The 14,336-nt window shown below is 26.7% G+C and overlaps 1 protein-coding gene across 1 annotated transcript; it reads right to left on the reverse strand.

Annotated features, from left to right (window-relative positions):
• Nucleotides 1-607: 607 nt before the first annotated feature.
• On the reverse strand, nucleotides 608-2,661 carry LOC114191086 (alpha-1,6-mannosyl-glycoprotein 2-beta-N-acetylglucosaminyltransferase-like). The gene is given in 2 exon segments (XM_028080253.1): nucleotides 608-983; nucleotides 985-2,661. Coding segments are annotated over 2 exon segments (1,269 nt in total). The 5' UTR covers nucleotides 2,220-2,661; the 3' UTR covers nucleotides 608-949.
• Nucleotides 2,662-14,336: the final 11,675 nt, after the last annotated feature.

Genomic DNA, 14,336 nt, shown 5'->3' on the forward strand with positions numbered 1-14,336 from the left:
TAATGAAAGAAATAGAGAGGGTCTTTTCTTATCTCTGGAACTGTCACATAGCTTTCTTGCTTCCAGAATAAGACCCTAAAAATGTGGAGGATGTGAAAGAACAGAACAACTTCTAACAAGAATGAGTCATAAAAGAGTGTAGTTTTCTACAAAAACTTGTCACTTTTGATTTCTTAAGTAACACTGTTGAGTGAATGATAGACAAAATTGATACTCTTTATTGAGTTACCTATTGTGCTTACACATTCCTACCCATCTAATTTAGTACACATGTTGAACTGTTTCAGTGTGAGTTAACTGCAAAATTAGAAGCATTTATGTGGTATTTTACATTTGGCATGCTTATCATGCCGAGCATCAATGGCATCAATGATTGAATCCATATGCTATGTGTTCAAACATCACTACAAATATAACCTCATCTGTTCAGGTTAAAAAAAAAAGTAGAATCCAGTGTTTGGCTGAATCCTTGAGCTCAAGGCAAAGTGACAAACAAAATACAATAAAGCATATAAATATTACTCTCGAGTAGTAGCATAACAAATACAGGCTTCTCATGTTTCTGAAACATGGTAGGAAACAAATACAGAAAACTAAAACTCTCAAAGGCCAAAAACATGAGATTTATTATAAATTAACACATAGACAGAGAGAGTGAGAGAGTAGTTCACATAATACAAAGGCTTCCTTCATATGAGGAAGAACCACTATTAATGATTATCCATTCAATGTTACAACCAGTACACAAGATTCAATGATGGCTGTCTAAGTGATCAATAACCCTAACACCTCTATGAATGTGTTAATATCAATTCGTGTGTTGAAAAACCTAATCTTGTCACAAGATATCTGAACAACATACAAAAAAGAGAGAAGAGATGAAAGAGATACAGCAGCCAGAAAAACTAACTCTTACAAAGGATAGGTTATTGGTACATGTTGGCAAAACTCAGACATAAGTGACGATCTCTATGATCCCCCCAACCTCCCCAGCCTTTAAACCCTGCTTTATAACCAGGCTGATTCTCATACGTGTGGACATTCCAACCTAATTCAATGTTAGAAACTGTGTCAGGCTGTTCTACATTAATGTTCACCATGCCATTGTCCATGCAAGCCTTATTCTCCCCCTGACCCTGATGCAAGCCACATCTCCCAAAATGAACAGCACTGGTCCTAGGACCTCGTAATGAGTAAACAGGACTACCAAATGAAGGATAAACAGTTGCCCACATTGTGATATCCCAATTGTAGTCATCAAAGAAACAAAACTCTCTAGCCTTATTGTGTATTTTCTTCCAAACAGTTCTATTGAAAGAGTAACCTACATTTCCCATTCTCTCAGCTATCAAAGTTGCCCACCCTTCACCTCTAGAGTTCACATCAGAAGGTGCTAAATTAGCAGCATAACAATCAGGACATTTCTTAGGCTTCAACGAAGTTAGAACCTGCAAGTTGCGATAGGCATTGGGAAATATGAAGTGGTCTTCTTCAATGAAAAGAACATGACCAGAATGATCCCTCGTTTCTCTCAATCCATCCCACACTGTGTTCATCATCCACCACCAATGATGCTTCAGCGATACAATCTTTGGCGAGCGGTGGTTTCCATACTGATCAGGATTCCCCTTGCAATGCTTTTCTGTGGGATCATCCTTATCTTTGCAGTCATCAGCCGAAACCCCAGGAAAACTATCAGAAAACAAATGGGGTGAATAGGGTGCATATATCTGTTTAACTTGACAAAATCTGATACCATCAATGATCTTGTTCATATCCTCAAAGTATCCATCATGACTAACAATTAGTAAAGTCTCACCAATCCCCACCACATGCGAGAGGCTCTCAACAACTACCTTCAGATACTGAGGCCGATTGTGAACATACAGAACAACAATGATATGATCCTTTGCAAGAGTTGGATACAAATCCAAGTTTCTTGGAGGCAACCTATTCATCTTTTCCAATCTAAGTGACAAGTCACTCTGTTGGGGGAGATCATGCCACTTTTCAAACTTCAAGTCATGATGGTATGCATCAACACTGTCAGTATCATGAGTCACAATTGTTGTCGATGTTGAATTTGATGAAAGAAGAAAAATCAGAAGCAAAACCCCACATAAAGTAACAAACACCACAGATAACAGCCGGCACAAAGCCACATCTCTAAGCCTAAGGCGAGGTTTCTTGGTAGCAGCCATAATAGTAGAACTAACCATACAGTGGCAAGACGCAAGGCATCAGAGGGACTCTAAATTCATTCACAAATTACATCAAACATGATCTATACAAACAAATTGACCACAAGATACGAGCTACTGATAAAAAAATAGATACATCAGAAGAGAGAGAAAGAGTTTTGAGAGCCCAAAACCTATATTGATGGCTTTGATGTAGAGATTGATGCAGCCATGGTGAGAAACCAAAACCACTCCTACTTGGAGCTAAAGAACAAAACTTTGCGCTTCGTCGTGGAAATAGAATCAGACACACAAAGCAAGGTTGTGATGGTAAAAATAAGCAAGACCCTTTTGGGTATGGGATCAAAAGTGGAGTGGCGAAAGAAGGACCGTGGAATTGGGGTGCAGAAAATATGAGAAAGGTGAAGACTTGGAAGAGGAAAAGAAAAAGGTTTTATTTTTAATAAAAAAAACGTATAAAACACGACAGAAAGAGAGGTTTGAACTGCAGGCACAGCTATGGGAAAACCAAAGATTTGTGTCCATTGGATCGGGTCGGGTATGACGGCTTTGTAAAGCAATTGAGTTAAGGGAAAATAACAATTTAATGCTAATTAGATGAAACAAGTAAATTTTCAGTCATCAACAATTCATGGTTCCTACTTACTTTTAGTAGGTGTTTTAATGATTTATCATAAGTTATCCTAAAATACTTTGTAATTATAGTATTATTGAAATTAATAAATAATATTTATTTTGATAATTATTTTTTATATTGATTTTTCTTCTAAATTTAATAATATTTTTTATTTAATAATTATCATAATTTCTATCTATTTATTTTTTATTTATTATTATCATAAAAAAAGAATAGATTCACATTTCCAATAGTTAATATAAAAGCCATTGTTATTTTATTTTTCCTTCTTTATTTATGATTTTTTTTCTTTTGTGAATTTTGCGCCTTTCTCTTTTTTACATAGTATTTTTTTTTTTACTCCTTTCAAATTCCCATTTTATATTCGTTCTTAGAGTAAGTTATTATGGTACATTTTTACTTCTTCCTCCTACCAAACTTTGTTTTGTGTTTTTTATGTTTTCGCCTTTATTAAAAGAAATATAACTTGTATAGTCTCACTTTTACTTTTAGTCCTCAATTCTTTCATTTCTTCATTCTTTCTATGATTTTAATAGTGGATTCATTGTTTAATTTTAGTGTATTCCACAAACTGAGTGGAAGAAATATACTTGATAAAATTTATTAAGTATTTGGCTAATAACTATTAATTTATTAAGTATTTAGTTAATAAATATTAATATATAAATTATTTAACAAATAACATATTAATCTATAAACTGTTTATTGAATAAATATTGACTTATTAATTTTGTAACTATCTTCTTCCTTGTGGCATCACAATTTTTCTTGTAACTTTAAACTTTAATCCTTAAACTTTTAGACAATTATGTTAAATTTTGGTTTCGTTTTGCCTTTTCTATTTATAATTATATTTGTTAGATTACATCAATAATTTTATATAATATGCCACTTTCATTGTTGATTTCATAAGTCTATATAAAATATAGTATTTATAGCATGGAAATTTTAAAAATTATAATATTTCTATTATATTAATATGAGTTTATAAAAATATTTCTATTATATTTCATAAGTCATATTTTCTGATTTCTTAATTATTAATCATAGTATAATTCGTTAGTAACTCTAACCCTTTTTAATATAGTTAACGAAGTTGTTTCTCACACTATTTTTTTTTAATCTAATGTAGTTAAAACTGAAAAGCTTATCTAAGAATTAAACATCTTTTATATGCACTTATATAAATATAGACAAACTTCAATGAAAAATCGTTGATTAAATAATTTTATGTTTTGAACTAAGTAAATAGTGAATTTTTTTTTACAAACTCTTTCACATCTTTATTACTATCTCTAAACCACATCTATTTTATTTCCCAACTGTCTCATTTTAGTGTAGATTTAGTTTAATTATTTTTTTTGTTTGAAAAAATATAAATTTCTATTTAGAAAAAAATGAAAAGAATATTTAAAATTATAAAAATATATAAATTTTATTTAGAAAAATCTTTTATTTATAAAAAATATATAAAATACAAAATATAAAATATAAAAAATATATTTTTTTTTTAAATGAAATTTATAAAAAAAATAGAAAAGTATTAAAATTTATTATATATTTAGAAAAAATTTAAAATAGAAATTTAAAAATGTAGCAAAATATATAATTTTTAATGGAAATTCATTAAATTTTGAAAATAGAAAAACTATAGAAATTTATTTAGGAAATTTTATTTTAGAAGAAATTTAAAAATAGAAATTTAAAAATATAACAATATAATATATTTAAAATAAATTTGATTATTTTTATTATATTTAAATATGTAAATGTAAAGAAATATTTTCAAGAATTTAGTGTTTTTGTATTTAATTATTTAAATGTGAAAATGTTTTTTCTTTTATTTTACTTTTTTAGTTTTTTTATTATTATTTTTTTCGTAAAACAATGAGAATTCTTTCTTTCAACATTGCACATTGTGCACATATTTAGAGAGATAACATGACTTTGCTTATAGGTCAAAATTTTATCTTATGAGGATCCAATTCTTATTTTCAATGTGCTATTTGGCAGTAAAAAAACTAGTCAAAGTTTAGTTCTCAATTATCCAAATTTTGAACTGGATATTTAAATGTTTTTTTGTTATTCAAATTATTTAGGAAAATAAAAAAAAATTAACAATACTCAAACTTCTTAAAATTAAAAAATAAAATAAAATAAAAATGGCATAGAAAAGCTCCATCTTCTATTTTTATAATTGTTTTCTAAATAATTTTTTTTAATAATTTTTAATAATTTTTCTATTTTATAAATTTTATAAATTTCAATTAAAAGTTTTCATATTTTGTTTCATTTTTAAATTTCTGTTTTTATTTTTTCTTTCTTATTAAAACTTCTATTAAAACAAAATATTTTTATTTTTATTGTGGGAACTTAGAAAATTATTCTAAAAAAAGTGATTGTGTTTAAAATAATGATATCTTAGTATTATTTTAATAATAAACCGCTTATATATAAATAAAAATTTCATAAAAGCATTTCATTATTTAGAAAACACTATCTCTAAAACTCTGTTATCTAAATTCTCTCTTACTTCTATTTGAAATATCTCACTATACTCTCACCCTTTTTAAGATCGGAGACCGCCAGAGTGATCACTACGGTGAGATCTTCAAGTCTATCCGATTAGAACCTTGAATTGACTAAGTAATAATTTTGCTTTTTTCTCGATCTTCTCTTGAAAACCTTGCATGTGATCTAATTGTATCGCATGTGAGATTTGAGTATCTTGTAAAAATCTCTACTGATCAGTGGCTCTAATGATGTTCTCTGATTGTGTTTCTGCTAATTCTAGATTGAATTGTGAGCATCGATAGTAGAAGAGGATTTTAGGTTTTTGTCGTAATCGTATGCTAGTCAATCAGATAAGGGAAGGAAGTTGATAATTGACTTTATGTAGAGGGTTCAATGAATATAATTGTGTATAATTAGAATTGACTGCTTGATTTGCTGTGAATTTGTGAACTGGTTGATGTTCTGTATAAGTTGAAATGTGAATGCATTGTATGATTTGAGGTTGAATTGAGAAAAATGGACACTTGAGTCATAAATCTAATTGGTATCATCTCCCTTTGTTTAAGAACTATTTTGGAACAAAATAAACTTGCAATGGATGTGCCAATTAGGGTCATGAAACCAAACCAAAATTTGTGTTGTTTTACTGGTGTGACGTTAAGCCTCAGAACCAACACTGAGCGTTGAAAAATGTAAGAAGAATGGCGTTGAGCGCTGGCCGAGCGGTGCCCCAGTGCGGGGACCTCTGCAGGTCTGGAACAAAATTTATGTTACTAAGACATTTTTATGGCCTTCCTCTAGAATTATCTAAACCATCCCATCCTTCAACACATAAACACGCACTGAACTTCATCACCCCATCCATCCTCATCTCAAAATCCTTTGTCTGATCCATTCCTACCAATTCCTTTGTACGCCTCATATTTGAATTTGTCAACTTCTTATCTTTGATCATTCCAAGAAAATCATAAGTGATGATCAATTGACTATAACTAATGAAATTATCACCTAATTTCACATTCAACTTCATATCCTTGAAGTGCTCCACCAGCCCCAACTCTTTTATCATAAAGGATGAGATTTGAATTTTTTTTCTACTCAATGCATAAACCACTACATTGGCTTTTCCTAGGTGATATTGTAGATGATAGATATAGTCTTTTAGGAACTTCATCCACCTACGATATCTTGTATATATCTCCTTTTGATTAAAGACGTATTTCAAACTTTTATGGTCACTAAATGCTTGAATTTATGCACCATAGAGATAATGTCTCCATATCTTCAAGGCAAACATCACTTCGACCAACTCCAAGTCACGAGTAGGATAATTCTTCTCATGAATCTTCAGTTACCTTGAAGCACATGCCACCACTATTTTCTCTTATATAAGCACACAACTCAATCCCTAATAAGAAGCATCATAATAAACCTCGAAAAGATTTTCGTGGTTCGAGAATGATTAATACAACACATTGGTCAACCTCATTTTTAGTTCTATAAAACTCTGCTCATACATGTGTGTCCAAATGAGCGACTGCTCAAGTTAGTTGCATTGTTGCAATCATTGAAAAACCTTCTATAAACCTTCTATAAATTCCAGAAACCATTCACCCTAAACAAGCGACTAGTATTTGGAAAGAAAGAAAATGGTTGTTTCTATTTTTACCGTTTTTTTCTCTTCACACCCAAGTCTTTTTTTTATCATATTGAAATTAGTTTTAAAAATGTGTGTACCTTTTCATTTTAAAACTAATTTCTAGAGTGCAAACAAAAAAAAAAAAAACTAAAGTTAAGGAAAATATCCAAAGAAACAAAAAATTGAGTTCCATAAGATTTTTATTCATTAACCCACCTTACAAACCACTTTTGAAAATTAAACTCCACAATTTGATAAATGTGAAAAAAACAATTCTTTCAAAATATAATTTCTGAAATGGGCTACCGAAGAAACTGGGCTAACGGAAAATTTCAGTCCACTAACACATAACTTGTATGGCTACAAAACTACCCTTTCACTTGAATAACAAAATGGCAATTGCTTTATGTACCCCATCAATTCTACCTGCATATACATAATAATATGAAAAGACTAAAGCATCATCTACCATTGCACCACACCACTGCCACCACTCCACTCACTTCCACCGTCACCACCGCTTGAAAATAAGGAGAACGCTTACAGAGGAAAAAGAAAAAGATACAAAAAATAACTTGTTCCAGAAAGTTATTTTCGAGACATATTTTTATATTTCAGGAAGCTCCTTTCGGAACATATTTTATGTGAAGTTTTCTGAAAAGTTCATTTTGGAAAACATTATATGAAATTTGGAAAGTTAATTCTGAAAAATCTATTTCGATTTCTTTTTTCAAAATATATTTCATGAATTTCGAAAATTCTATTCAGAAAATTGTGATTCTGGAAATATGATTTTGGAAATTATTTCCAAAATTTTTGGAAAACTTATTCCAAAATATATATATTACAAAAATTATTTTTTTAGACGACAAAATATTTTGTGGGGGAGCATAAAGAAATTGTTGGGTGCGAGAATTAATTCTTGATCACGGAATAATGAATTCATTAAGTTCAATTGAAGGTCTTAATGGTAATTCTGCTCTATCTCTTCTTCAATAATTGTTCTGTAACTACAAAATTTAAGTTTTCATTATTACAAGGAAAAGCTTTGTGGAAAGCTGATATTAAACCTTTTAGGAAAGTTTTAATTATGTACTCAGTCTCTCATAAATCAGAGAATAATTAAGTTTTTTTATTAAAAATTTATAAAATTTTATGGTTTACTGCATAATATGATAATTATTTTACACTATCATGCTTAAGTATCATCATATCATATTTTATTACTAGATGTTTTAACGAGGATATATCTTAAGGATTTGTTGTATTTAATGAAAATTACTTTTAAAATAAATTAAAATTATAAGTTTAAAAAATATAAAAATATAAATTGTAAAATTAAATAATTAAAAAATATATAATTTTTTATATTTTTTATCTTTCAATTTTTTATTTTTTAATTTTAATTTATTTTAGGTATTATTTTCATTAAATACAATAAATCATTGATGGAGATCGTGCTCGTAAAGTCTTTAATAATAAAGTATTATATAACAATATCAAAGTCAAATAAGAGTATAAAATAACTGTTACATCATACAATTAATAATAAAATCAAATGATAAGAACTCAATTGAAAAGCTTTAAAATTTTAAAAAATCAACAATAAACCACACAAATCTAATACATACTCAATTAAAAAAGTTTTAAAATTTTGAGAAATCAATAGAGCACAATTGACTAGAGACTCAATTAAATTTATCCAAATTTAACAAAAACTCAAAACATAAAGTGAAGCATATTTCATATTAGATTTTAAATTGTTCCAAAAAATCATTTCATAACTATAAATCTCATTATAGATTCTTTTTGGCAATAAATAACCCAAAATAAATAATAATTAATTTCAAATTACACATTAATTTTTTTTTTATTCAGAAGATCTTTTTATAATGGTTTGGAGTATTTAATAGGAAATCTTTTAAAGACATTTCAGATAAACAAAAATTGAAAATGGGTAAGAATTTAAAAAGGTTATTTCTGTCATTTCAATATAATGGAAAGGTCTAAGAAATAGTTACTGAGGTGCAGATAGCAAAGTTTACCTTTTCGGCCCAGACGTTTATTTCATCGAAGAACAAAATAAAAGTAAAACGAAAAAGGTTACGTTTAAATTTTAATATTTGAAATATAATTGAAATGAGTTCAAATGAATTAGGGAAAAAATTTACCAACAGTATAGTTTATATTTTGTGGAAAAAATATTCTTGCTAAACATAAAAAAAACATATTGAAATTTATTTATTTTTAACTAAACATATCTTAACTTAAAATTGATAAAGTGGACTAAAACTAAAGGCTGACTTGGTGTGAATCTAGCAGAATAATTTAGTACTTCACGATGATGAAACTGGTTTAAAATTTTTCTCGAAAAAAATGCTCATATTTATTGTTTGTTAAAGTGAAAAATAAACATTGATTATGTAAAGAAAAAGAAACTTGAAAACAATAAATATATATTTCAAATTGTTTGGAATAATGATTCATTAAAGGAATGGAAACTATAAATTTGACCTTTCACTAGAAGTTGTTTTCCTTTGTAAGAGATAATGAGACTGATGAGTTTTCGAAGATATTCATCGAAAAAATTACATACATTAGTCCAATTTATAAGTCTTCTATTGTACAAGGTATTTATTTTTATCATATCTATTAAATTTACATCTTATACTCGTACTTGAATTTCCAACGAAAGACAATATTATATTTATATATAAAGTACAATAATTTTTGTTGTTATTTACATTTTTACTCTTTTTTATTTATCTATAATATTTATGTTATTTGGGACAAATTTATTTTTTTCTTACACCACAATGTACATATTTACATATTCACCCTTTAACTATGCATAGAAAAAAGGTGGTGGGTGATAAAGCATTATTTTTGGTACTAATATTTTATTGCACCTTGAAAATTATACCTAAGTTTTATATAGAGAAGATATGATTAGGAAGCAAGGAATAAAAAAGGCATTTTTTGTGAAACAACATGAATGATTATTGATATTGATAGAAAAGAAACATAATATTAGTTTTGGAGGTAGCTAGGTTGAGCATATTTAATTATTTGGCATTTTGTGAAGCACATGGCATTCTCCATGATAACTTATTTGGTTGACCATTTCCTGAGCTTAGGTCTCAACCTTTGTTGTCGTATTCTTTTTCCCCAAACATTCATGTGATCACATGTGTCCCCATGTTTCACATCTCTTTCTCTCTCCCACCAGGGAACATTTTCACTCAATATTATACTCTTCATATGCTACTATTTCAGTTATTACAGTTATGGAGTTAGTTGCATCCAACCTTTTTTATTCTATCATCATCTCTTTATAATAATTCATCTGTCAGTCTTTTCTTATTTTTTAAACTTTTCCTCAGAGTTTAATTACATGAGTTAGATCTTCAAAACTCACTAGGGTTTAACTTGTTAATGAATAATTAGAAATAAAAGCAAGCATGAACAAACTATTTCGTATAATACTAAATAATTGATATATTTTCTCTTCAAAACTTTTTCTCACTTATAAAACTATTATATTCAAATTTTAAAAAATGTTGTTATAATATTATTTGTTCTTACTTGAGGCCACAATATTACACATCTTTGATTTTTCTAGGATAATATGCTGTTGGTATGATAATAATACTTGAGGCCACAATATTACACAATATTACACATCTTCCTTATTATATACAGTTGCTAAGAAGCAGACAAGGATTGGTCTCAATAACTAACTGCATGTTCCACATTCTAACTTCTGATTGCGTACAAGATCAAACGTATCATATCTAGATTCATTGAACTATCTGATTGCCAGTGAAATCCATTTTTAGATTCCCAACAAAAACTTCTTTCAACTTCTCCTTCTTTTTTTTTTTTTTTTAATTTATTTATTTATAACAACAAACCAAATCCATTAACCTTTCTTCAACCAAATTATGTATAACGTTTCATTTGACTTCACCCCTTCCTATTAATTACTCTCAAACAAACAATAATAATCTCACAGTACTCTTCATTTAATTAAAATTCATTTTGTCATAAGGAAAAATAATTGGTAGATAAACTAAAAAAATAAAAAATAAAAACTGTATGGTATTGTTGGCGGTCTAACTCTAAACCGTATTTTCTCTCTCTTGAAGCTTTACAAGCACTTATTATTTTAAAAAAATTAATGTGAGTAATTTTCTAAAAGAAACGAGAAACTAACCTCAGATGAGATTTCCTTTATTAATTAATTAGCCAAAATGATAGAGGTTACCAGTAATTTTTATATATTGGTGTTGAAAATCTAAATATAAGTATAAATCTTGAGTAAAAATAAGAAGTTAAATATCGTTTATGAAAATGAAGACCCATACACCTATGATTTAAGATTTTGAATTAAGAGTGATATTATGTCTCATGTTTCTATCGAAATATCAAACAATTGGTATTTCCGTGAAAAGCAAACTGATTACAAAATTGTAACTTAAAAAAAAAAAACTGAAAATATAATTTTAGGTGATTTATTTATTTATTTATAAGTTAGGGAATCCAAAAATAATTGAATTTTTTACATTTAAAAATGACAAAACTAAGTGATATATAAAAATAAAATCTAAAAATACATAATTTTAAGATTTTAGACTGAAGTTAATATTAAATTTCTTGTATAACTTACTTTAATTCATTGATAATAATTTCCTCAATCTAATTTCCTAACAAAATACCAACAAGTAAAAACGTTAGGATCAGACAAATATATCCTATAAAATAATAACCCAACATTATATTGTTATGAAATATTGACCAGAAAAAAATTTCATACGAGAAAATATATATATATATATATATATATATATATATATATATTATCCTTTTCATCTCTATTTTTTGTTTTCTTTTTAATTTTCACTCACTTACTTGTAACCAAACATTTTCACCCCTCTAAAAAAATAAAACATACAAGCATATTTTTAACTCTGTTATAATATTGATATTTATTTAAAATAAAACTGATCTCTCTATATATTCAAAATTAGAGACTTGTAATTTGCCCTGATGAGAGAAATGGTCATATTTTTACGTAGACTATCCGTTATGGGAGCTTCATTAAATAATTTTATTTATTTTTATTTAATGAGAGTTATAAAATTTACATAATAATGAAGATTGAATATATACAAAACATGTTATCATCCCCCGCGTTTTCTTATAAAGCATGTTTAATTTAATCTTAATATTGTAACATTATCAATTAAGATTTTTTTATTCATATATATATATATATAATATTTGTTGAACAATTAGATATATCATGTGATATATCCATTTAGCGGCTAATTAAATCTCCTTCAAGAAAACGTAGTTGACCATTATCAATAAGTATTTTTCAAACACATGTTTTACTCCTACAAAAATCGTATATAAGATTCTAGTCAAGGTACCAACTTGTTTAATTATTAATTAATTTGATAATTTTTAGTTATAGTTTTTATATAATAATGAAAATAGTTAATACTTTTTTTTTTCATAAAACAAGTCGTGTCTCGTGACTATAAGTGTGAACCAAACGCATGGGAATAACCAATAGAATATTAATATTAAACAATTACATTGCTACAAAACTTTCAGCTAAGAAAAAACCCATTAAAAAAGAACTCTATGATGTTCAAAATAATAAAGAAATGAATATATTTGAAATAATTAAAGATATAGAACAAACATCTTAAACCATTAATAATCTGTAGCACTCAAAATAAAATAAAATTAAAAACCTCTAAATTTAATATAGAAATTGAGTTTGCGGAAGAATAACCCCCAAATAATGTGAATTGAATATGGTCACAATTGGTTTCAAGTGCAATGGTGTCTGCGAGAAACTGAAGATTCTAACTGAACCAAAAAAATTGGGGTTTCTTTGTACAAGTTGGTTTTTTTTTTTTTTTTCAGTATCTACTTTAATAGGGGTCAATTTTGAACCCATCTAGAGCATTTAACTTCCTTCAAGATTTTTTTTTATGATAACAAAAGCTAAATGATATTATATATAATCATGTTCATGAACTTGTTAATGTAGATTTTGTGCTAATTTTAAATCATATAATCAATAGTTAATATTAAAGTTAGTGTTTCAAGTTAAATTTTCATCGGTATAATTGTCAATAGAAAGATTATTATAAGAGATATTAATTGTTTCCGTGATAAAAAAAACAAGTAAACAAATCATATTTAACTAAGAAAAATGTTTATAATTATTAATTACAACTTTATTTCATAATGATAAACACCAAATCCAATACTAAGTTATCACAAACTTATTGAACTATTTGTACTTTAAGAGTTTTTTTTTTTTTTTAGAAATCACCTAGTAAAATTTCATAACAACACTCTTGTGTATTCCTTGAAAGCATCATTTGATTTTTTTTTTCTTTTTTAAATGGATAAGTGAAAACTCACGCAGTATCGCACCTTGAGTTATTAAAAATAAAAATAAAAAATATATAATTAATTTTTAAAATAGTTATTAAATATAAAATTAAAAAAAAATAAAATATATATAAAAAGAAACTTTAAAATAATTGTTAAGACAAAAAAATTAAAAATAAATTATTTATAAAATAATTAATTTTTAAAATAATAACTAATAGTAAAATTGAAATAAATAAATATGAACACCAAAAAATATTATCTTTATATATTATTATAAATAAATCATCAACTAATATCTTATAATGGTAGAGATTAAAGGAGATAATAAGTCGGAATGGATACATATAACACTTATATGCTACTTATTATATAACACTTATATGCTACTTATTATATCTAAGAAAATATTTTTTGAGTATCAATTTTGTTATTCGTAGGGTATGGAGAAAAAATATTTATTGATATTTTATATTTATAGATACTTGTGGATATTTTTATATATATTTTTTATTTTGAATAGTTATTCAAAAATAAATTTCTAAAATATAAACTTAAATAAAAATTAATAATTTTGAAATAGAATTAAAATCAAATTATTCACTAAAATATTAATACAAATAAATTTAATTTTCCTAATAAATAATTTTAAATGAGTCATCAAAATATAAATTTTAAGAAAATAATTTTTTTAAATATAACTTCAATTTCATAAATTTAAATAAAAAAAATATGAAACTAAATTTTAAACAAAATTTTTAATAATTAATTTTAAATAACATTCACTAACAAAAACTTATTATAAGTAACGGACATCCAAGTGTAGAATACTAATATAGGAGAAGGAGAATGCTAACCAGTGTCCTAAGGACACTAGCTAAGAAAAATTAATTTGCATTAATTTCTTCATTTTTACATTGAAAGTTTA

This window comes from Vigna unguiculata, chromosome 7 (genome assembly GCF_004118075.2).
Source record: "Vigna unguiculata cultivar IT97K-499-35 chromosome 7, ASM411807v1, whole genome shotgun sequence".
Classification (NCBI taxonomy): domain Eukaryota; kingdom Viridiplantae; phylum Streptophyta; class Magnoliopsida; order Fabales; family Fabaceae; genus Vigna; species Vigna unguiculata.